A 26,526-nucleotide genomic window follows, 5' to 3' on the forward strand; every position below is an offset into this window, starting at 1 on the left:
ATACATTTGTCACGTGCGCTCCTTCCTTACTCCGTTTGGTTCCTTCCCCAGTCGTCATTGTTTCTGTTCCAGTGTCATGTATGTGTGTTGTTTGTGTTTTCTTTTTTGGTATTATGTTACGTTTATTTATTAAAACACTCACTCCCTGAACTTGCTTCCCGATTCTCAGCGCACACGTTACGACATTGTTTGCGAGTTCAGACATAATAGCACTATAAACTGAGTGTTGATTTCAGCACATTTAATTTATAAACATTTCAACTGTATTCAATTATAACTTTTTTTTCAATTGGGCAAAAAAATCAACATACATCAAAATAATGTTACCTTCTCTTTCTTGTGATGTAATTTCCAAGACCGTGCATTAAATCCCTGATGAAGCTTTAGCGTTGTTATAGATGCAACAGAAAGACAATATATTCAATTTTGACAGGTCATTACAAACATGTCTGTGGTTGTAACGTTAATGGGGAAAAAACGACAGGCACAAAGCAAGAGTAAGAAAGAGTCGCAATAAAGTGAAAATAATCAATCCAGTAAGATTTAAGTGACAAGTGGATTTTGCACCCCTCAAACACAGAAATAGATGAATGAAAAAGACAGATGCTGAGGTGGGAGGGGAATGCGCATTGCTACTGTTGTGTGTTCCTTGGGTTGTATCAGTATAGTGCTGCTATACAGTGATATGGTGTGAGTGGCTGTGTCTGTGTTGGATGGTGTGAGTGGCTCTGCTCTTGGAGCTGGAACAGCCCAGCCAGCCAGATCTCTTCTCACTCCAGATCTGGCTGCCTCCAGGCATGTTTGGCCCAGCCATTTACCAACTGCTGAAAAGGGTCTGGGGCTGGAACTCCCAAGAGTCGATAATGGACCAGGAATCAATCTGATTGATAGATGCTTTAGCATGCCAAATCATCATCCGTTACCATGGTCGCCATAGCACTTTTGCGATCCCATAATACAGTCCATAATTTGGGCTGTTGGACATTGACGGAGAGTGGCAGACTGAGGCGAGACATAATGGGTTGGAGTTGCTCTGGTCTTGGAGATATTTTTTTTGATACGAGCTTTCCTATGGGACTGTAGCAGAGACATTTTGACAGAGCGACAATGCGAAGATGTTTCCAAAACGAACTGCATCATTCCAAATATCCAGCATGACATTTGATTGCCAATAGCAATTGCTTTGCAAATACACAATGTTAACTTTACACCAGTCGTGTAAAGTACTTAAGTAAAACTACATTATTTTCAATTTTCGTCTAAAATGACATACCCAAATCTAACTGCCTGTAGCTCAGGAACTGAAGCAAGGATATACATATTCTTGATACCATTTGAAAGGAAACACTTTGAAGTTTGAGGAAATGTGAAATTAACGCAGGAGAATATAACACATTAGATCTGGTTAAAGATAATACAAAGAAAAAATCATATTTTTTTAATCATCTTTGAAATGCAAGAGAAAGGTAACAATATATTATTCCAGGTTAGGTGCAATTTTGATAATTTTTGCGTTGTATGTGCAACAGTTTTGACTGATCCAATGAACCATTGCATTTATGTTCAAAATGTTGTATCAAGTCTGCCCAAATGTGCCTAGTTGGTTTATTAATACATTTTCAATTTCAAAACTGTGCACTCTCCTAAAAACAATAACATGGTGCTTCTACACCTGCATTGCTTGCTGTATGGGGTTTTAGGCTGGGTTTCTGTACAGCACTTTGTGACATCAGCTGATGTAAGAAGGGCTTTATAAATACATTTGATTTGATTTGACATAGTATTATTTCACAGTGCAGTTAGATTAACAAGAATTTAAGCTTTCTGCCCATATCAGATATGTCTATGTCCAGGGAAATGTTATTGTTACTTACAACTTCATGCTAATCACATTAGCCTACATTATCTCAACCATCCCACGGGGGGGGGGGGGGGGACACTGATCCTGTGGTTAAAGTAATACTTAAGTAATACTATTTCTATTTTTGACAACTTTTACTTTTGCTTTACTCCATTCCTAAAGAAAATTATGTACTTTCTACTCCATACATTTTCGCTGACACCCAAAAGTACTACTACATTTGGAATGTTTAGCAGGACAGGAAAAATGTCCAATTAACAATCTTAAAGAGAAAATCCCTGGTCATCCCTACTGCATCTGATCTGGCAGACTCACTAAACACACATGTGTAAATTATGTCGGAGTGTTGGAGTGTTGGAGTGTGCCCCTGGCTATCAGTACATTTAAAAACAAGAAAATTGTGCTGGCTGATTTGCTTAATATAAGGAATTTGATATTATTTATACTTTTACTTTTCCTACTTAAGTATATTGAAAACCAAATACCTTTAGACTTTTACTCAAGTAGTATTTTACTGGGTGACTTTCCCTTCTCTCAAGTATGACAGTTTTACTCAGGTACCAAGCTCAGGTACCAAGCTTTATACCCACATAAGTAAGCGTTGGCCTTATGCACATCATAAAAGGAGAGGTTTTGAAATTAGTGAAGTATTGTGACCGGCTAAAGGAAAATGAGGGATTAGGGATATTTTTGTTATCTCCGCATTTATGTACTATCAAAACAGTGCCTTCTGTGTATGTAGAGGTGTAACATGGCATGTGGTAACCAGTTATAACTGAGTTTTTACTGGATATGAACTACTTAATACTCACAGGCTCTCCTGTGTGACCAGGTGGACCAGGATGCCCTCTCTGTCCCTGAGGAGAGAAACACAAAGAAATGAGTACCACGCATAGAGAATAATTGAGAGAGAGCAAGTGAGAAATTATAGATTGAAACAGTTCAAGAAATGAGGTAAAATCTGAGAGAAGAATTCCAAGGGCACACGCAGCAGAGTACTGTAGTCACGGAACTGCTAACAGCTAGCTAACACTGTACTCCCTGTTCTTCTTGAACAGTGGTAGTAATAATAATAATGGTAGGCCTGATTACCAACAATGGCACGACTGTCTACAGGGAGGGCTAGAGCCTTGGTGGAGTTGTGTCAGGAAAATAACCTACCTCTCAAAATAAAAAACAAAGGAGCTGATAGTGGACTACAGGAGACAGAAGAGGAAATATGCCCCCATCCAAATCGATGGGGCACAGTGGAGAGGGTCAAGAGCTTCAAGTTCCTTGATATGCACATCACTGAGGACCTGCAATGGTCCCACCACACCGACACCATGGTGAAGAAGGCACAACATCAGGTAGCTGTAGAAATGTGGCATGGCCTATAAGACCCTTACAAACTTCTATAGATGCACCATTGAGAGCATTCTGTCAGGCAGCATCATCGCCTGGTACAGCAACTGCACGGCCCTCAACCTAATGGTTTTCCAGTGGGTTGTGGGGTCAGCTCAATGCATCACCGGAGGCACACTGCCTGCCCTCCACTCTGTGTCAAAGGACGGCCAAGAAATTAATCAAGGACCTCAGCCATCCGAGTCATGATCTGTTCACTCTGCTACCATTTAACAGAAAGAGACAGTACAGGTGCATCAAAGCCGAGACCGAAAGACTGAAAAACAGCTTCAATCTCCAGGCCATCAAACTGTTGAACAGTCATCATGACATCTCCTGTAGTAAGTAGTACTCCTGTAGTAAGTAAGAGACACATATAGACTCACTCAGTAACACAAAACACATACACACAAGCTCACACACCTCATACTCAAATATACTTCCTACTTAATAATGGCGCTGGAGGGGATTGCTGTTGTTTTCTTAGCATTGTTTGTAACTAATTTTGTACACAATGTTGCTGCTATTGTCTCTTATGACCCAAAAGAGCTTCTGGATGTCAGAATAGCAATTACTCACATTGAACTGGACAAAGATTTTCTTTAATGAGTCCGACGCGAAGGAAATACTATTTTGTCCAAACAGGGCCCAAATCTCCATCATCAGCGTGAAGAAAAGACGAAGGAAAAGGTGGAGGAGGTGGGGTCCCTTGGAAGAATTTGCAGACGAGTAGGTAAACCACCACTACTCTCCGTATTATTGGCTCACGTGCAATCATTGGAAAACAAACTGGACAATCTACGATTAAGACTATCCTAACAATGGGACATTAAAAACGGTCATATCTTACATTTCACCGAGACGTGGCTGAACGAGAACGGGGATAATAAAGAGCTGGCTGGCTTCGCCGTGCATCGGCAGGACAGAGAAGCTATGTCTGGTAAGACAAGGGGCGGGGGCGTGTGTCTATTTGTCAATAACGGCTGGTGCGCAATGTCTAATATTAAAGAAGTCTTGTGGTATTGCTCACCTGAGGTAGAATATCTTATGATAACCTGTAGACCACAATATTTACCAAGAGAGTTCTCATCTATATTATTCGCAGATGTTTATTTCATGACAGAAACCGATCCTGGCACTAAGACCGCACTCAATAAGCTGTGAAAGGCCATAAGCAAACAAGAAAATGCTCATCCAGAAGCGGTGCTCCTACTGGCCGGTGACTTTAAAGCAGGCAAACTTAAATCCATTTCACCTAATTTCTACCCTCATGTCACGAGTAACCAGAAGAAAAAAAACTCTAGACCACCTTTACTTCCACACACGGAGACGCATAAAAAGCTCTCCCTCGCACTCCATTTGGAAAATCTGTCCATAATTAAATCCTCCTGATTCCTGCTTACAAAACCTAAAGCAGGACGTACCAGTGACTCGCACAATACGGAAATGGTCAGATGACATGGATGCTATGCTACAGGACTGTTTTGCTAGCACAGACTGAAATATGTTCCGGGACTTATCCGATGGCATTGAGGAGAATACCACCTCAGTCACCAGATTCATCAATAAGTGCATCGACGACGTCGTCCCCACAGTGACTGTACGTACATTTCCCAACCAGAAGCCAAGGATTTCAGGCAGCATCCGCACCGAGCTAAAGCAGAAGCTCTAGCTTTTCAAGGAGCGGGACAATAATCCGGATGCTTATAAGAAATGTTTTCAGACAAACCATCAAACAGGCAAAGCGTCAATACATGACTATGATTGAATCCTGCTACACTGGTTCTGATGCTCGTCGGATGTGGCAGGGCTTGAAAAATATTACGGACTACAAGGGGAAACTCAGCCACGAGCTGCCCAGTGATACGAGCCTACCAGACAAGCTAAATGCTTTTTGTGCTTGCATCGATGCAAGCAACACTGAAGCATGCATGAGAGCACCAGCTGTTCCGGACGACAGTGTGATCAAGCCCTCCCTGTAGCCAATTTGAGAAAGACCTTTATACCGGTCAATATTCACAAAGCCGTGCATGATATGAGTACCGATCCTGGTAATCTAGACGGATACTGGATATCATGCGCGGATCAACTGGCAATGTTCTTCAACCTTTCCCTGACCAAGTCTGTAATACCTACATGTTTTAAACAGGCCACCATAGTCCCTGTGACAAAGAAAGCGAAGGTAACCTCGCTAAATGGGCTCCTGAGTGGCGCAGCAGTCTAAGGCACTGCATCTCAGTGCTAGAGACGTCACTACAGACCCTGGTTCGATCCCAGGCTGTATTACAACCGGGAGTGCCATAGGGTGGCTCATAATTGGCACAGTGTCACCTGGGTTAGGGGAGGGTTTGGCCGGGGTAGGCCGTCATTGTAAAATAAGTGTGTTCTTAACTGACTTGGCTAGTTAAATAAAGGTAAATTAAAATAACACATTTTTAAAAGTATTACCGTCCCATAGCACTCACGTCGGTAGCCATGAAGTGCTTTGAAAGGCTGGTCATGGTTGACATCAACACTATCATGCCGGAAACCCTAGACCCACTCCAATTCGCATACTGCCCCATCCACAGATGACGCAATCTCAATTGCACTCTTCACTGCCCTTTCCCAACTGGACAAAAGGAACACCTATGTGAGAATGCTGTTCATTGACTGCAGCTCTGCATTCAACACCATAGTGCCCATGAAGCTCATCACTATGCTAAGGACCCTGGGACTAAACACCTCCCTCTGCAAATGGAGCCTGGACTTCCTGATGGGACGCCCGCAGGTGGTAAGGGTAGGCAACAACACATCTGCCACGCTGATCCTTAAAATTGGGGCACCTCAGGGGTGGGTGCATAGTCCCCACCTGTACTCCCTGTTCACCCACGACTGCGTGGCCAAGCACGACTTCACCATCATTAAGTTTGTAAACTACACAAAAGTGATCACCAACAACAATGAGACAGCCTATAGGGAGAATGTCAGAGACCTGGCAGTGTGGTGCCAGGACAACAACCTCTCCCTCAATGTGAGCAAGACAAAGAAGCTGACTGTGGACTACATGAAAAGGTGGACCAAACAGGCCCCCATTAGCATTGACGTGGCTGTAGTGAAGCGGATTGGTGATGTGTCCACATCACCAACGAACTATCATGGTCCAAACACACCAAGAATGTTGTGAAGAGGGCAGGACAACACTTTTTCCCGCTCAGGGGACTGAAAAGCTTTGGCATGTGTCTCTAGATCCTCAAAATTGTCAAAGACTCCAGTCACCGAAGTCATAGACTGTTCTCTCTGCTACCGCATGGCAAGTGGTACCAGAGCACCAAGTCTAGCACCAAAAAGGCCCCTTAACAGCTTCTAGCCCCAAGCCATAAGACTGCTGAACAATTAAGCAAATGGCCACACGGACTATTTACATTGACCCCCCCTTTCTTTTTACACTGCTGCTACTCGCTGTCTATTATCTATGCATACTCACTTTGCAAATTACCTTGACTAACCTGTACCTTCGCACATTGACTCTGTACCGGTACCCCCTGTATATATTACATAACACTCGTTAGTGTTATGTAATTTTCTTGTGTTACTTTTGTATTCAATTATTTTACTTTAGTTCATTTAGTAAAAATGTTCTTAACTCTATTTTTAAAACTGCATTGTTGGTTAATGGCTTGTAAGTAAGTATTTCACGGTAAGGTCTTCACCTGTTGTATTCGGGTGCATGTGACAAATAAAATTTGATTTCATATATACACTCACACACACACACTCCCATAATCACAAACACATACAGTGCTGTGTCCCATATAGAGAGAGACATTAAACACTGGATCGTTCGTACTGTGTATTCATATACTGTATTCTTATATACACTACTTTACATTGTATTTTTGTTAAATAACATATGCCATTTAGCACTCTTTTTTTAGAGTCATGTGTGCATACATTTTACATATGGGTGGTCCCAGGAATCGAACCCACTACCTGGAGTTACAAGGGAATACTCTACCAACTGAGCTTAAAAGAACCACACTGCTCCATCCATACTCCACATATTTATATACTGGATTCTTGTTCACATACTGGATTATATACTAAGGGGCCGATGCAGACTTAGGAAATGTATGCCTTTCCTACACACTTCTCAGTAGTTGGTATCAGGGGTTGGAACCCACATGATTTTCCAATGATTTCATTCTGAACAGAACCATTCTTTTTTTTGTTCTGTTCCACTGTTCTGACCAGCAAAATAAAGTTCTTAACCCGGTTCGAACAAAAACAATTCTGGTTTATATTGCTTGATAAAATATTCTTTAAAGATCCTTCAAAGTTAACTCTCATTGATCTCCTCATTTGAATTCCATGCTGTCACTGTCAATTGTCAACTCAAGCTTAACATTATTATTATTGTCATCTATCGCCCACCATGTGCCCTTAGAGAGTTCCTCAATGAGTATGGCACCTTGATAAGCTCATTTCCTGCCGATGGCTCACTACTCTTTGTACTTGGCAACTTCAACCTCCCCATGTCTGCCTTCGATTCATTTCTTTCGAACTCTCTCTTTCCCCTAATTGCCTCTTGACTTCACCCTTTCCCAATCCCTTCCAACTCACAAGACAGGGAATACGCTTGACCTCATCTTTACTAGAGGCTGCTCGCCTACTAAATCTCACTGCAACCCCACTCCAGGTCTCTGATCACTGCTTTGTTTCCTTTTCAGTCTCCCTTTCCTCCAACCCTAACCACTCGGCCCCTACCCAGATGGTCACACAATATTCGCTCTCTTTCACCAACTGCTCCTCTTCTGTCATATCTCCCTTCTGCTAAATCCTTCTCCCTCCTGTCTCCTGATTCAGCCTCTTCGACCCTACACTTTTCCCTTTCCGCATCCTATTACTTGCATTGTCTCCTTTCCTCCCGCCCTCCCCTCCTGCTCCGTGGCTGAGTGACTCATTGTGAGCTGACAGAAAAGGGCTGCAGGCAGCTGAGGAAAACTAAACCTCCGGAGGACCTATCATCTCCTCCCTCTACGGGCGACTTTGTCAACCACTTTCAAAAGAAGGTTGACGACATCCGCTACTCATTCCCTTAGCCTATTGAGTCCACTGGTCTCACTTGCATATAATTACCTTATGCCTTGACCTCTTTCTCCCCTCTCTCTCCAGATGAAATCCTGTGACTTCTGAAGTCGGGCTGCACGACAATCTTCCTACTCGACCCCATCCCCTCCCCTCCTCCTCACTTCTCCTCCTCACAGAGGCCTTTGCACTGCCAAAGCTGACTCTTTCTCCTCTATTCACATCCTCCTAGATCTATCTGCTGCCTTCGACACCTTGAACCATCAGATCCCCCTCCTTACACTCTCAGGGGTGGGCGTTTCTGCACACGTTTGGATTGCATCCGACCTGGTGGGCCACTCCTACCAGGTGAAGTAGAGAGGATCTAAGTCTGCACCACATACTCTCACTACTGGTGTCCCTCAGGCCTCAGTTCTAGACACTCTTCACTTCTCTCCAAGTCACTCGGCGCCGACATATCCTCACATGGTCTCTCCTATCATTGCTATTCAGATGACACTCAACTACTTTTCTCCTTCCCCCCCCTTCTGACACTCAGGTAGCGACATGCATCTCAGAGCCCCTGGCAGATATCTCAACTTGGATGTCGGCCCACCATCTCAACCTTGACAAGACAGAGGTGCTCTTCCTCCCGGGGATGGCCTGCCCACTCAAAGACCACTACATCACGGTTGACAACTCCACAGTGTTGCACTCCCAGAGTGCAAAGCACCTTGGCATAACTCTGGACAACACCCTGTCGTTCTCTGAAACCATCAAAGCAATGACTCGCTCCTGCAGGTTCATGCTCTACAACATCTGTAGAGTACGACCCTACCTCACACAAAAAGCAATCCAGGTCCTAATCCAGACACTTGTCCTCTCCTTGCTGGACTACTGCAACTTACTGTTGGCTGGGCTCACCAATTGTGAAATAAAACCCCTGCAACGTATCCAGAACGCTGCAGCCTGCCTGGTTTTCAACCTTCCCAAGTTCTCTCATGAAATAATAATAACAATAACTCTCATGAAATAAATAAATTAGGCCTTAATCTATGGATATCACATGACTAGGCAGGGGGACAGACATGGGTTGGCCTGGGGACGGCATAGGCCCACCCACTTGGGTGCCAGGCCCAGCAAATCAGAATGAGTTTTCCCCACAAATGGGTATTATTACAGACATAAATAATCAGCACCCCCTCCCCTCAGACAATCCCGCAGGTGAAGAATCCGGATGTGGAGGTTCTGGGCTGGCGTGGTTACACGTGGTCTGTGGTTGTGAGGCCGTTTGGATTAGAGGTCGACCAATTAATCGGAATGGCCGATTAATTAGGGCCAATTTCAGGTTTTCATAACAATCGAAAATCTGTATTTTTAGACACCGATTTTGCCTGGGTTTTTTTTCTATATTTTTTTTACAACTTTATTTAACTAGGCAAGTCAGTTAAGAACACATTCTTATTTTCAATGACGGCCTAGGAACGGTGGGTTAACTGCCTTGTCAGCTCAGGGATTCAATCTTGCAACCTTACGGTTAACTAGTCCAATGCTCTAACCACCTGCCTCACGAAGAGCCTGCCTGTTACGCGAATGCAGTAAGAAGCCACTTATCTTATAAAAAACAATCAATCAATCATAATCACTAGTTAACTACACATGGTTGATGATATTACTAGTTTATCTAGCCTGTCCTGCGTTGCATATAATCGATGCGGTGCGCATTCGCGAAAAAGGACTGTCGTTGCTCCAACGTGTACCTAACCATAAACATCAATGCCTTTCTTAAAATCAATACACAGAAGTATATATTTTTAAACCTGCATATTTAGCTAAAATAAATCCAGGTTAGCAGGCAATATTAACCAGGTGAAATTGTGTCACTTCTCTTATGTTCATTGCACAAAATCAGGGTATATGCAACAGTTTGGGCCGCCTGGCTCATTGCGAACTAATTTGCCAGAATTTTACGTAATTATGACTTAACATGAAGGTTGTGCAATGTAACAGCAATATTTAGACTTAGGGATGCCATCCGTTAGATAAAATACGGAACGGTTCCGTATTTCACTGAAAGAATAAACATTTTGTTTTCAAAATGATAGTTTCCAGATTCACCATATTAATGACCTAAGGCTCGTATTTCTGTGTATTATTATGTTATAACTAAGTCTATGATTTGATAGTGCAGTCTCACTGAGCGATGGTAGGCACCAGCAGGCTCGTAAGCATTCATTCAAACAGCACTTTCGTGCATTTTTCCAGCAGCTCTTCAAGCATTGCGATGTTTATGACTTCAAGCCTATCAACTCCCGTGATTAGGCTGGTGTAACCAATGTGAAATGGCTAGCTAGTTAGTGGGGTGAGCGCTAATAGCGTTTCAAACGTCACTCGCTCTGAGACTTGGAGTAGTTGTCGATGTGTTTCTGGTTCGAGCCCAGGTAGCGGCGAGGAGAGGGATGGAAGCTATACTGTTACACTGGCCATACTAAAGTGCCTATAAGAACATCCAATAGTCAAAGGTATATGAAATACAAATCGTATAGAGAGAAATAGTCCTATAGTTGTTAATAATCTGGTTTAGACACTAAAATCGAATGTGCTGCTTTGTTTGTGGACCTGTCAAAAGCTTTTGATACTGTTGATCATGTTATTTTATTGATGGTTATTCATGATGATCTAAGAGACAGAACTCAGGCTAAGTCTGAATTTCTTGAAGTACATAAAGGTGTACCACAGGTGTCCATTTTGGGACCTGTTCTCTTCACTATTTATATAAACACCACAGGTCAATCTGTTACAAATGTTAAACTTAATCTAAATGTGCATGATACTATTAAATATTCTACTCCCCCGACTGTTGATCTGGCTGTGTCAAAACCACAGTCAGATTTTATAGCTATTGAATGAAGGAATCTCTTGCTGATTTAGAACTTGCGCTGAACACAGGCAAAACTAAATACATGCTGTTTTCAAACTCGCATAAGAATGTTACAGATTAACTACATGTTCACTCATTAGATGGTTCAAACGTGTTCCCGCATATACAGATGAAGTCGGAGGTTTACATATACTTAGGTCATACATACACAAGTCATTAAAACTCGTTTTTCAAACACTCCACACGTGTTTTGTTAACAAACTATAGTTTTGGCCAGTCGGTTAGGACATCTACTTTATGCATGATAAAAGGACATTTTTCAAACAATTGTTTACAGACAGATTATTTCAATTATCATTCACTGTATCACAATTCCAGTGGGTCAGAAGTTTACATACACTAAGTTGACTGTGCCTTTAAACAGCTTGTAAAATTCCAGAAAATTATGTCATGGTTTTAGAAGCTTCTGATAGGCTAATTGATATAATTTGACTGAATTGGAGGTGTACCTGTGCCTCTTTGCTTAACATCATGGGAAAATCAAAAGAAATCAGCCAAGACCTCAGAAACAAAATTGGAGACCACCACAAGTCTGGTTCATCCTTGGGAGCTATTTCCAAACGCCTAAAGGTACCACGTTCATCTGTACAAACAATAGTACACAAGTGTAAACACCATGGGACCACGCAGCCATCATACCGCTCAGGAAGGAGATGCGTTCTGTCTCCTAGAGATTAACCCACTTTGGTGCGAAAAGTGTAAATCAATCCCAGAACCACAGCAAAGGACCTTGTGAAGATGCTGGAGAAAACAGGTACAAAAGTATCTATATCCACAGTAAAACGAGTCCTATATCGACATAACATGAAAGGCCGCACAGCAAGGGAGAAGCCACTGCTCCAAAACTGCCATAAAAATGCCAGACTATGGTTTTCAACTGCACATGGGGACAAAGATCATACTTTTTGGAGAAATGTCCTCTGGTCTGATGAAACAAAAATAGAAATGGTTTGGCAATAATGACCATCGTTATGTTTGGAGGAAAAAGGGGGATGCTTGCAAGCTGAAGAACACCATCCCAACCGTGAAGCACGGGGGTAGCAGCATCATGTTGTGGGGGTGCTTTGCTGCAGGAGGGACTGGTGCACTTCACAAAATAGATGGCATCATGAGGCAGTAAAATGATGTGGATATATTGAAGCAACATCTCAAGACATCAGTCAAGTTAAAGCTTGGTTGCAAATGGGTCTTTCAAATGCGCAATGACCACAAGCATTCTTCCAAAGTTGTGGCAAAATGACTTAAGGACAAAAAAGTCAAGGTATTGGAGTGGCCATCACAAAGCCCTGACCTCAATCCTATAGAAAATGTGTGGGCAGAACTGAAAAAGCGTATGCGAGCATCGAGGGCTACAAACCTGACTCAGTTACACCAGCTCTGTCAGGAGGAATGGGCCAAAATTCAGTCAACTTATTGTAGGAAGCTTGTGGAAGGCTACCTGAAACGTTTGACCCAAGTTAAACTATTTAAAGGCAATGCTACCAAATACTAATTCCAGCCAAAACCATTATCTCAGCCAATCATGGTTAGCGGCATGTCTTTTTCCGTGGCTAAACCAACTTAGTCATTTAACAATTGTATTCGTATTTACAGATGGCATACAGTACAAGCTTGTTATTAAGGCACATGAAAGTTCACATGTTCCAGAATTAATTTCTGCCAAAAAACACGTTTTGATAGAAAATAAATGTTGATGTTCAAATGCTTCTCCTGTGAAGTAGTGACGTGTGACATTCGCCTAGTTTCCTGAAACAAGTCGCATATGTCTGATGTATTATCCCTTGACAACGTGTGCCTGTGTCATAACAAATTGATTAACTCTACTAAACTCATAATGTGTCCTCTCTATGAGGACAAGGGTAGTAGTTTACATTGTCATCAGAGAAGAGTCTTCCACACACACATAGAAAATCCAATCCAACAGAACCTCTGTCCAAATTCCGAGATCAATTTCCTAGAAGTATGAATCACCCCAGTCAAGCCTTTCCTTCTCATTATGACACCAGTGACTTACAACAGTATGTCCCCCCCACCCTGAGCCCCCCTCCTCCTGCTGACAGTATGAACCTCCTCCCTCCCTCCTTCATTCCGAACAAAACTGTAGCCGACCCAGCTGACACAGATTGTAGAAGTGGTGAGCACAGCAGAACTGCTGGCATGGGTCAGTACCTCATGGGTCTCCCATTCACTGCCAGTTGTGACACAGCCTGGGATTGAACCCAGGTCTGTTGTTACGCCTCAAGCACTGCGATGCAGTGCCTTAGACTGCTCACTCTCTCGGGAGGCCCCCGCAAATGGATTTTAACAAACAATTGGTCCCCCAGAAAATGCGGCTCTCCGTTGAATTTCAAAATGCCGATGTGGCCCTCAAGTCAAAACGTTTGACCACCCCTGTTATAGAGCAACAAAGCATGAGGAGAGAGAGAATAGAATCTCCTGCAGGTCAAAACTCAGAGAGAGAATAGAATCTCCTGCAGGTCAAAACTCAGAGAGAGAATAGAATCTCCTGCAGGTCAAAACTCAGAGAGAGAATAGAATCTCCTGCAGGTCAAAACTCAGAGAATCTCCTGCAGGTCAAACTAGGAATCTCCTGCAGGTCAAAACTCAGAGAGAGAATAGAATCTCCTGCAGGTCAAAACTCAGAGAGAGAATAGAATCTCCTGCAGGTCAAAACTCAGAGAGAGAATAGAATCTCCTGCAGGTCAAAACTCAGAGAGAGAATAGAATCTCCTGCAGGTCAAAACTCAGAGAGAGAATAGAATCTCCTGCAGGTCAAAACTCAGAGAGAGAATAGAATCTCCTGCAGGTCAAAACTCACACACAGAGAGAGCGAGAGAGAGAAACAGAGGAGAGAGAAGATATATAATAGTGACTCTGACTCATACCGAACTGTCTTTTCTTACTCGTTTTTTGAATGGTCATCTTCTAGCATATTTCTGCTGACTGATGTTATGACCTCACACACACACATTGTGCAGAGATGATTCTTTCTTGGTCCAAACGTGTGTTTGTATGCATTTGGAGTACTAGACGTGTGTGTGTGTGCGCATTTATATGCGTGTCTGCGTGGCTGGGCCATCTCACATCTTGACATAGAGCGGGACCGATTCCAGCTCACAAAATGAGACTCCAGTTATATGGGCTTTCTGATGAGAAAGTAGTAGAGGATGAGAGGCAATGAGATATGAAGCAAACAATAGGTGAGTGTCTGTCTCTCTTACCTTTCGACCAGCCTGGCCGATTAGTCCAGCTTGGCCAAGAATACCTGGGTCTCCCTGAAAGACAGTCAAACAAATACATATCATGTCAATACACAACCTAGATTCAACTTAGACTAAACCTGAATAGAATATGACTTTATTGTACTTGATAAGTATACTGTTTGCTGGTCAAGGTGAAGTTAGGAGAAGGGCGGGGGGCTTACCTTCTCTCCTTTAGCGGCTGTTCCAGATGAGAGACCAGCGTCTCCTTTCCTCCCCTGAGAAAAACACAGAGAAAGAGGACCAATTAGTGATACTTGGTTATTTGGTCCTATTTTACCATACATAGATAAACGTTATGCAGTACCGCAGTGTGTACCTATACTGTAAGTACACTGCATTTACATGGATACTATCAATTGGGTTTGATATAAGGTATCATGAAGTGGGACCATAGAGTGGAAAAAAACTCCTCTCTTCACACATGGGAATGCTATGTTCATTACCTCATTTTTGACAGCTTTTGAGGCCTAATCAATTAATTAATCATCATCTATCAATAGATTGTCACAAGATATTAGCAACAACCTGCTCAAACAGCTAGTGACCAGAGTGGAAGGAGTGAAAGCAACCCTCCCTGGACACATGGGAAACTTTATGATTGTAGCAGTCTCTTCACATGGGAAACCCCATCTACAGACTGTCTCAGGATCACTCTGTGGTGAGATTTCTCCCCAGCGGTCTTCCTGCCAGACAAAACAAGGATTCATTGTTGGAGTAAAGAGAACCGTTATGGGTTTCTACACTTCAATTTAACTCATCGTATGGACTTCTTTTTCCCAAAGAGCTCCTGTGATTTACAACTTTTCTGTATTAAAGGGTGGTGAAAGAGCACAATCGGGGAGAGCTCCTGCACATCAAACACTTTGAAAACGTTCCCTCAACACACCTGCTTAACGAAGCGAGCGGCTCTTCTGACTCTACACTCCACCCCCCAAGCAAGGATCATTTATGTTGCTCAACTGGAGACATTGTTGCTTTGACGTACTACATAAGCTAGTAGGCAGCAGCTACTCTTCCTGGGGTCCAGCAAAATGAAGGCAGTAATATAATACAGTCACAACAGACAGCAGTTGTACAGGTCGAACATAAGTACAGGTATGCGTTTTCACAATTGACATTAGGTGTGTGCCCTCTGGCCCCGACTCTACTACCACATATCTACAGTGCAACACAAAATACATGTGTACCTGTGTGTATGTTATCCTGTGTGTGTATGCCTGTGTCTAGGTCTATGTTTGTGTTGCTTCACAGTCCCCGCAGTTCCATAAGGTGTATTTTTAACTTTTTTTTTTAATCCAATTTTACTGCTTGCATCAGTTACTTTATGCGGAATAGAGTTCCATGTAGTCATTGCTCTAAATCAAATCAAATTTATATAGCCCTTCTTACATCAGCTGATATCTCAAAGTGCCTTACAGAAACCTAGCCTAAACCCCCAAACAGCAAGCAATGCAGGTGTAGAAGCACGGTGGCTAGGAAAAACGCCCTAGAAAGGCCAAAACCTAGGATGAAACCTAGAGAGGAACCAGGCTATGAGGGGTGGCCAGTCCTCTTCTGGCTGTGCCTGGTGGAGATTATAACAGATGTAGTACTGTGCACCTCCCATAGTCTGTTCTGGACTTGGGGACTTTGAAGAGACCTCTGATGGCATGTCTTGTGGGGTATGCATGGGTGTCCGAGCTGTGTGCCAGTAGTTCAAACAGACAACTCGGTGCATTCAACATGGCACAAGCACATGCGCACTGAGTTGAGCAACACAAATGAGGAAAGTGATGGTCTAGAGATTATTTTATTACATGTATGAGTTTCATAACATCGCGGAAGGACCGCAGTTGTATAGGTATACTTTTTCCAGAATTGACATTTTTACAAGTATTGGCTGATGTTGACTCAATGTTGCATAGCCACAGTAAGTATATGGGTGTTGAAGGTGCTGCAGCACCCCCTGGTTGTTAAATGGTAAAACTGTCATGTGCGTTGCAGTAAAATAAAACATACAATTATTGACATAAATGATAATGGGATTGGGGATATTTATATATGGGGGCCCATTCTGCATGGAGAGCTCTCAGCTCTGTTTTTGTAAAAGGTGCACTCATGATATGCTCTTATCTATTCAGTTGTGGGGATTTGAGTCAGACACATGCTCTGCTGTACAATAGACAGTTTAGTTTGTGTTGAGTCAAGTCTCTCTCTACTTCTCTTTCCCTCTCCCCTCTCTCTCTCGCTTTTCTATTCTCTCCCACTTGTGGTGGATATCAAGTGATCTGGGGGGCAGGTAGCCTAGTGGTTGTAGAGTTGGGCAGTTGAGTAGAGTGAGTTGAGTGGTGCTTTCCTCCCGCTGGTGCTGGATAGAGGTGAATGCTTTTCTCCACTTTTTGTCCATTTGTGCTCAGTTTTAATAGTCTTAGTTACAACATCCCTCACTTTATCTCTCTCCATTGTAATTATGAAGTACAAAGACATTTGCACTCTGTTCACAACAGTCTTTTGCGCATTTTCGGGGAACAGTTTGATATAAATAACAACCGTTTTGTTATTCAAAATCATTGTCACATGGTTGAGAATACAAATCGTAATAAAAATGATAAATCTAAAGGTTAAAATGCCACAAATGGAGAGCACCAGCCTCTACCATATGGACACATTGATACACTGTGAGCCATTGACGTCTAAATAAATAAGAGATAGCCTAGGCCAATGTAGCAGTAGGCATTTAAAACTTCCATTGTCAACTAAGTAAAACTACATAAAGACAAATAAACACAAAAAATATCCTGATAAATGCAGGTTCTTTCATCTCTCTATACAGTGGGGAGAACAAGTATTTGATACACTGACGATTTTGCAGGTTTCCCTACTTACAAAGCATGTAGAGGTCTATAATTATTTATCATAGGTACACTTCAACTGTGAGAGACGGAATCTAAAACAAAAATCCAGAAAATCCCATTGTATGATTTTAAGTAATTAATGTGCATTTTATTGCATGGCATAAGTATTTGATCACCTACCAACCAGTAAGAATTCCGGCTCTCACAGACTTGTTAGTTTTTCTTTAAGAAGCCCTCCTGTTCTCCACTCATTACCTGCATTAACTGCACCTGTTTGAACTCGTTACCTGTATAAAAGACACCTGTCCACACACTCAATCAAACAGACTCCAACCTCTCCACAATGGCCAAGACCAGACAGCTGTGTATGGACATCAGGGATACAATTGTAGACCTGCACAAGGCTGGGATGGGCTACAGGACAATAGGCAAGCAGCTTGGTGCGAAGGCAACAACTGTTGGTGCAATTTTTAGAAAATGGAAGAAGTTCAAGATGACGGTCAATCACCCTCGGTCTGGGGCTCCATGCAAGATCTCATCTCGTGGGGCATCAATGATCATGAGGAAGGTGAGGGATCAGCCCAGAACTACACGGCAGGACCTGGTCAATGACCTGAAGAGAGCTGGGACCACAGTCTCAAAGAAAACCATTAGTAACACACTACGCTGTCATGGATTCAAATCCTGCAGCGCATGTTTGCCAATGACCATCTGGATGATCCAGAGAAGGAATGGGAGAAGGTCATGTGGTCTGATGAGACAAAAATAGAGCTTTTTGGTCTGTTTGGAGGAAGAAGAAGGATGAGTACAACCCCAAGAACACCATCCCAACCGTAAAGGGGACAGGACGACTGCACCTTATTCAGGGGAGGATGGATGGGGCCATGATTCGCGAGATCTTGGCAAACAACCTCCTTCCCTCAGTAAGAGCATTGAAGATGGGTCGTGGCTGGGTCTTCCAGCATGACAACGACCCCGAAACACACGGCCAGGGCAACTAAGGAGTGGCTCCGTAAGAAGCATCTCAAGGTCCTGGAGTGACCTAGCCAGTCTCCAGAGCTGAACCCAATAGAAAATCTTTGGAGGGAGCTGAAAGTCTGTATTGCCCAGCGACAGCCCCGAAACTTGAAGGATCTGGAGAAGGTCTGTATGGAGGAGTGGGACAAAATCTCTGCTGCAGTGTGTGCAAACCTGGTCAAGAACTACAGGAAACGTATGATCTCTGTAATTGCAAACAAAGGTTTCTGTACCAAATATTAAGTTCTGATTTTCTGATGTATCAAATACTTATGTCATGGAATAAAATGCAAATGAATTACTTGAAAATCATACAATGTGATTTTCTGGATTTTTGTTTTAGATTCCGTCTCTCACAGTTGAAGTGTACCTATGATAAAAATTACAGACCTCTACATGCTTTGTAAGTAGGAAAACCTGCAAAATCGGCAGTGTTTGAAATGCTCGTTCTCCCCACTGTAGATACTCCACTTGTCTGCCTCACTTTCTGTCTGTGTTACTGGGTCCAGCCCAATGACTGTCACTTGCGAACTTGCAACATTGCATCAACTTGCCTATTCTGGGCGCTCAGAGTTTCCAACACCAGTGAGCACACCAGACACAGCTGTTTTTGCGCAATTGGAAATGTTTTCAGGGAGGCTATTTTATGTCATTTCCACTGGATATACGGGATCCTCAGAGCATGACATTTTGCTCTTTCACACTGAGGCCTGGTGATTATCACTGAGGAGACTGTTGGAAAGATTTTTGAAATACTGTGAGGAAATATTATCATTCACTATAGATAAAAATATATATATTTCATTGAAATTATTATTAGTAATGGTGCATTAAAACAATCAAATCAGACATCCAGTTAGCTATGGGCACGCTCCGTCAACAATACGAGGACAGAGAAACCAGACATATGCTCATTGCTCACATGGAGAGCTCCAAACTCATTGCTCACATGGAGAGCTCCAAACTCATTGCTCACATGGAGAGCTCCAAACTCATTGCTCACATGGAGAGCTCCAAACTCATTGCTCACATGGAGAGCTCCAAACTCATTGCTCACATGGAGAGCTCCAAACTCATTGCTCACATGGAGAGCTCCAAACTCATTGCTCACATGGAGAGCTCCAAACTCATTGCTCACATGGAGAGCTCCAAACTCATTGCTCACATGGAGAGCTCCAAACTCATTGCTCACATGGAGAGCTCCAAACTCATTGCTCACATGGAGAGCTCCAAACTCATTGCTCACATGGAGAGCTCCAAACTCATTGCTCACATGGAGAGCTCCAAACTCATTGCTCACATGGAGAGCTCCAAACTCATTGCTCACATGGAGAGCTCCAAACTCATTGCTCACATGGAGAGCTCCAAACTCATTGCTCACATGGAGAGCTCCAAACTCATTGCTCACATGGAGAGCTCCAAACTCATTGCTCACATGGAGAGCTCCAAACTCATGGACTATTTTTTAAATATTTTTAACACCTTTATTTAACCAGGTAGGCTAGTTGAGAACACCTTTATTTAACCAGGTAGGCTAGTTGAGAACACCTTTATTTAACCAGGTAGGCTAGTTGAGAACAACTTTATTTAACCAGGTAGGCCAGTTGAGAACACCTTTATTTAACCAGGTAGGCTAGTTGAGAACACCTTTATTTAACCAGGTAGGCCAGTTGAGAACACCTTTATTTAACCAGGTAGGCTAGTTGAGAACACCTTTATTTAACCAGGTAGGCTAGTTGAGAACACCTTTATTTAACCAGGTAGGCTAGTTGAGAACACCTTTATTTAACCAGGTAGGCTAGTTGAGAACACCTTTATTTAACCAGGTAGGCTGGTTGAGAACACCTTTATTTAACCAGGTAGGCAGGTTGAGAACACCTTTATTTAACCAGGTAGGCAGGTTGAGAACACCTTTATTTAACCAGGTAGGCTGGTTGAGAACACCTTTATTTAACCAGGTAGGCAGGTTGAGAACACCTTTATTTAACCAGGTAGGCTAGTTGAGAACACCTTTATTTAACCAGGTAGGCTAGTTGAGAACACCTTTATTTAACCAGGTAGGCTAGTTGAGAACACCTTTATTTAACCAGGTAGGCTAGTTGAGAACACCTTTATTTAACCAGGTAGGCTAGTTGAGAACACCTTTATTTAACCAGGTAGGCTAGTTGAGAACACCTTTATTTAACCAGGTGGGCTAGTTGAGAACACCTTTATTTAACCAGGTGGGCTAGTTGAGAACACCTTTATTTAACCAGGTAGGCTGGTTGAGAACACCTTTATTTAACCAGGTAGGCTAGTTGAGAACACCTTTATTTAACCGGGTAGGCTAGTTGAGAACACCTTTATTTAACCAGGTAGGCTAGTTGAGAACACCTTTATTTAACCAGGTAGGCTAGTTGAGAACACCTTTATTTAACCAGGTAGGCTAGTTGAGAACACCTTTATTTAACCAGGTAGGCTAGTTGAGAACACCTTTATTTAACCAGGTAGGCTAGTTGAGAACACCTTTATTTAACCAGGTAGGCTAGTTGAGAACACCTTTATTTAACCAGGTAGGCTAGTTGAGAACACCTTTATTTAACCAGGTAGGCTAGTTGAGAACACCTTTATTTAACCAGGTAGGCTAGTTGAGAACACCTTTATTTAACCAGGTAGGCTAGTTGAGAACACCTTTATTTAACCAGGTAGGCAGGTTGAGAACACCTTTATTTAACCAGGTAGGCCAGTTGAGAACACCTTTATTTAACCAGGTAGGCTAGTTGAGAACACCTTTATTTAACCAGGTAGGCTAGTTGAGAACACCTTTATTTAACCAGGTAGGCTAGTTGAGAACACCTTTATTTAACCAGGTAGGCTAGTTGAGAACACCTTTATTTAACCAGGTAGGCTAGTTGAGAACACCTTTATTTAACCAGGCAGGCTAGTTGAGAACACCTTTATTTAACCCGGTAGGCTAGTTGAGAACACCTTTATTTAACCAGGTAGGCTAGTTGAGAACACCTTTATTTAACCAGGTAGGCTAGTTGAGAACACCTTTATTTAACCAGGTAGGCTAGTTGAGAACACCTTTATTTAACCAGGTAGGCCGGTTGAGAACACCTTTATTTAACCAGGTAGGCCAGTTGAGAACACCTTTATTTAACCAGGTAGGCTAGTTGAGAATACCTTTATTTAACCAGGTAGGCTAGTTGAGAACACCTTTATTTAACCAGGTAGGCTAGTTGAGAACACCTTTATTTAACCAGGTAGGCTAGTTGAGAACACCTTTATTTAACCAGGTAGGCTAGTTGAGAACACCTTTATTTAACCAGGTAGGCTAGTTGAGAACACCTTTATTTAACCAGGTAGGCTAGTTGAGAACACCTTTATTTAACCAGGTAGGCTAGTTGAGAACACCTTTATTTAACCAGGTAGGCTAGTTGAGAACACCTTTATTTAACCAGGTAGGCTAGTTGAGAACACCTTTATTTAACCAGGTAGGCTAGTTGAGAACACCTTTATTTAACCAGGTAGGCTAGTTGAGAACACCTTTATTTAACCAGGTAGGCTAGTTGAGAACACCTTTATTTAACCAGGTAGGCTAGTTGAGAACACCTTTATTTAACCAGGTAGGCTAGTTGAGAACACCTTTATTTAACCAGGTAGGCTAGTTGAGAACACCTTTATTTAACCAGGTAGGCTAGTTGAGAACACCTTTATTTAACCAGGTAGGCAGGTTGAGAACACCTTTATTTAACCAGGTAGGCCAGTTGAGAACACCTTTATTTAAACCAGGTAGGCTAGTTGAGAACACCTTTATTTAACCAGGTAGGCTAGTTGAGAACACCTTTATTTAACCAGGTAGGCTAGTTGAGAACACCTTTATTTAACCAGGTAGGCTAGTTGAGAACACCTTTATTTAACCAGGTAGGCTAGTTGAGAACACCTTTATTTAACCAGGCAGGCTAGTTGAGAACACCTTTATTTAACCCGGTAGGCTAGTTGAGAACACCTTTATTTAACCAGGTAGGCTAGTTGAGAACACCTTTATTTAACCCGGTAGGCTAGTTGAGAACACCTTTATTTAACCAGGCAGGCTAGTTGAGAACACCTTTATTTAACCAGGCAGGCTAGTTGAGAACACCTTTATTTAACCAGGTAGGCTAGTTGAGAACACCTTTATTTAACCAGGTAGGCTAGTTGAGAACACCTTTATTTAACCAGGCAGGCTAGTTGAGAACACCTTTATTTAACCAGGTAGGCTAGTTGAGAACACCTTTATTTAACCAGGTAGGCTAGTTGAGAACACCTTTATTTAACCAGGTAGGCTAGTTGAGAACACCTTTATTTAACCAGGTAGGCTAGTTGAGAACACCTTTATTTAACCAGGTAGGCCAGTTGAGAACACCTGTATTTAACCAGGTAGGCCTGTTGAGAACACCTTTATTTAACCAGGTAGGCTAGTTGAGAACACCTTTATTTAACCAGGTAGGCTAGTTGAGAACACCTTTATTTAACCAGGCAGGCTAGTTGAGAACACCTTTATTTAACCAGGTAGGCTAGTTGAGAACACCTTTATTTAACCAGGTAGGCTAGTTGAGAACACCTTTATTTAACCAGGTAGGCCAGTTGAGAACACCTTTATTTAACCAGGTAGGCCGGTTGAGAACACCTTTATTTAACCAGGTAGGCCAGTTGAGAACACCTTTATTTAACCAGGTAGGCTAGTTGAGAACACCTTTATTTAACCAGGTAGGCTAGTTGAGAACACCTTTATTTAACCAGGTAGGCTAGTTGAGAACACCTTTATTTAACCAGGTAGGCTAGTTGAGAACACCTTTATTTAACCAGGTAGGCTAGTTGAGAACACCTTTATTTAACCAGGTAGGCTAGTTGAGAACACCTTTATTTAACCAGGTAGGCTAGTTGAGAACACCTTTATTTAACCAGGTAGGCTAGTTGAGAACACCTTTATTTAACCAGGTAGGCTAGTTGAGAACACCTTTATTTAACCAGGTAGGCTAGTTGAGAACACCTTTATTTAACCAGGTAGGCTAGTTGAGAACACCTTTATTTAACCAGGTAGGCTAGTTGAGAACACCTTTATTTAACCAGGTAGGCTAGTTGAGAACACCTTTATTTAACCAGGTAGGCTAGTTGAGAACACCTTTATTTAACCAGGTAGGCTAGTTGAGAACACCTTTATTTAACCAGGTAGGCTGGTTGAGAACACCTTTATTTAACCAGGTAGGCTAGTTGAGAACACCTTTATTTAACCAGGTAGGCTAGTTGAGAACACCTTTATTTAACCAGGTAGGCTAGTTGAGAACACCTTTATTTAACCAGGTAGGCTGGTTGAGAACACCTTTATTTAACCAGGTAGGCAGGTTGAGAACACCTTTATTTAACCAGGTAGGCTGGTTGAGAACACCTTTATTTAACCAGGTAGGCTAGTTGAGAACACCTTTATTTAACCAGGTAGGCTAGTTGAGAACACCTTTATTTAACCAGGTAGGCTAGTTGAGAACACCTTTATTTAACCAGGTAGGCTGGTTGAGAACACCTTTATTTAACCAGGTAGGCAGGTTGAGAACACCTTTATTTAACCAGGTAGGCTGGTTGAGAACACCTTTATTTAACCAGGTAGGCTAGTTGAGAACACCTTTATTTAACCAGGTAGGCCGGTTGAGAACACCTTTATTTAACCAGGTAGGCCGGTTGAGAACACCTTTATTTAACCAGGTAGGCTAGTTGAGAACACCTTTATTTAACCAGGTAGGCCAGTTGAGAACACCTTTATTTAACCAGGTAGGCCAGTTGAGAACACCTTTATTTAACCAGGTAGGCTAGTTGAGAACACCTTTATTTAACCAGGTAGGCTAGTTGAGAACACCTTTATTTAACCAGGTAGGCTAGTTGAGAACACCTTTATTTAACCAGGTAGGCAGGTTGAGAACACCTTTATTTAACCAGGTAGGCAGGTTGAGAACACCTTTATTTAACCAGGTAGGCTAGTTGAGAACACCTTTATTTCACCAGGTAGGCTAGTTGAGAACACCTTTATTTAACCAGGTAGGCTAGTTGAGAACACCTTTATTTCACCAGGTAGGCTAGTTGAGAACACCTTTATTTAACCAGGTAGGCTAGTTGAGAACACCTTTATTTAACCAGGTAGGCCAGTTGAGAACACCTTTATTTAACCAGGTAGGCTAGTTGAGAACACCTTTATTTAACCAGGTAGGCCAGTTGAGAACACCTTTATTTAACCAGGTAGGCTAGTTGAGAACACCTTTATTTAACCAGGTAGGCTAGTTGAGAACACCTTTATTTAACCAGGTAGGCTAGTTGAGAACACCTTTATTTAACCAGGTAGGCAGGTTGAGAACACCTTTATTTAACCAGGTAGGCTAGTTGAGAACACCTTTATTTCACCAGGTAGGCTAGTTGAGAACACCTTTATTTAACCAGGTAGGCAGGTTGAGAACACCTTTATTTAACCAGGTAGGCTAGTTGAGAACACCTTTATTTAACCAGGTAGGCTAGTTGAGAACACCTTTATTTAACCAGGTAGGCTAGTTGAGAACACCTTTATTTCACCAGGTAGGCTAGTTGAGAACACCTTTATTTAACCAGGTAGGCAGGTTGAGAACACCTTTATTTAACCAGGTAGGCTAGTTGAGAACACCTTTATTTAACCAGGTAGGCTAGTTGAGAACACCTTTATTTAACCAGGTAGGCTCGTTGAGAACACCTTTATTTAACCAGGTAGGCTAGTTGAGAACACCTTTATTTAACCAGGTAGGCTAGTTGAGAACACCTTTATTTAACCAGGTAGGCTAGTTGAGAACACCTTTATTTAACCAGGTAGGCTAGTTGAGAACACCTTTATTTAACCAGGTAGGCTAGTTGAGAACACCTTTATTTAACCAGGTAGGCTAGTTGAGAACACCTTTATTTAACCAGGTAGGCTAGTTGAGAACACCTTTATTTAACCAGGTAGGCTAGTTGAGAACACCTTTATTTAACCAGGTAGGCTAGTTGAGAACACCTTTATTTAACCAGGTAGGCTAGTTGAGAACACCTTTATTTAACCAGGTAGGCTAGTTGAGAACACCTTTATTTAACCAGGTAGGCTAGTTGAGAACACCTTTATTTAACCAGGTAGGCTAGTTGAGAACACCTTTATTTAACCAGGTAGGCTAGTTGAGAACACCTTTATTTAACCAGGTAGGCAGGTTGAGAACACCTTTATTTAACCAGGTAGGCTAGTTGAGAACACCTTTATTTAACCAGGTAGGCTAGTTGAGAACACCTTTATTTAACCAGGTAGGCTAGTTGAGAACACCTTTATTTAACCAGGTAGGCTAGTTGAGAACACCTTTATTTAACCAGGTAGGCAGGTTGAGAACACCTTTATTTAACCAGGTAGGCAGGTTGAGAACACCTTTATTTAACCAGGTAGGCTAGTTGAGAACACCTTTATTTAACCAGGTAGGCTAGTTGAGAACACCTTTATTTAACCAGGTAGGCTAGTTGAGAACACCTTTATTTAACCAGGTAGGCAGGTTGAGAACACCTTTATTTAACCAGGTAGGCTAGTTGAGAACACCTTTATTTAACCAGGTAGGCTAGTTGAGAACACCTTTATTTAACCAGGTAGGCTAGTTGAGAACACCTTTATTTAACCAGGTAGGCTAGTTGAGAACACCTTTATTTAACCAGGTAGGCTAGTTGAGAACACCTTTATTTAACCAGGTAGGCTAGTTGAGAACACCTTTATTTAACCAGGTAGGCTAGTTGAGAACACCTTTATTTAACCAGGTAGGCTAGTTGAGAACACCTTTATTTAACCAGGTAGGCTAGTTGAGAACACCTTTATTTAACCAGGTAGGCTAGTTGAGAACACCTTTATTTAACCAGGTAGGCTAGTTGAGAACACCTTTATTTAACCAGGTAGGCTAGTTGAGAACACCTTTATTTAACCAGGTAGGCTAGTTGAGAACACCTTTATTTAACCAGGTAGGCTAGTTGAGAACACCTTTATTTAACCAGGTAGGCTAGTTGAGAACACCTTTATTTAACCAGGTAGGCTAGTTGAGAACACCTTTATTTAACCAGGTAGGCTAGTTGAGAACACCTTTATTTAACCAGGTAGGCTAGTTGAGAACACCTTTATTTAACCAGGTAGGCTAGTTGAGAACA

The 26,526-nt window shown here is 42.2% G+C and overlaps 1 protein-coding gene across 2 annotated transcripts in view; it reads right to left on the bottom strand.

Moving 5' to 3' along the window:
* Positions 1 to 26,526, bottom strand: part of col27a1a (collagen, type XXVII, alpha 1a) — a 230,409-nt gene that overhangs the window by 161,136 nt on the left and 42,747 nt on the right. For both annotated transcript variants that reach the window (XM_031803202.1, XM_031803203.1), the window contains exons 6-8: positions 14,656 to 14,709; positions 14,453 to 14,506; positions 2,674 to 2,718 (exon numbers count right to left, since the gene is read on the bottom strand). In XM_031803202.1, coding sequence (XP_031659062.1) covers positions 2,674 to 2,718; positions 14,453 to 14,506; positions 14,656 to 14,709 — 153 coding nt within the window. The remainder of the gene's footprint in view (positions 1 to 2,673; positions 2,719 to 14,452; positions 14,507 to 14,655; positions 14,710 to 26,526) is intronic.

Source organism: Oncorhynchus kisutch, linkage group LG23, assembly GCF_002021735.2.
Source record: "Oncorhynchus kisutch isolate 150728-3 linkage group LG23, Okis_V2, whole genome shotgun sequence".
Lineage (NCBI taxonomy): Eukaryota > Metazoa > Chordata > Actinopteri > Salmoniformes > Salmonidae > Oncorhynchus > Oncorhynchus kisutch.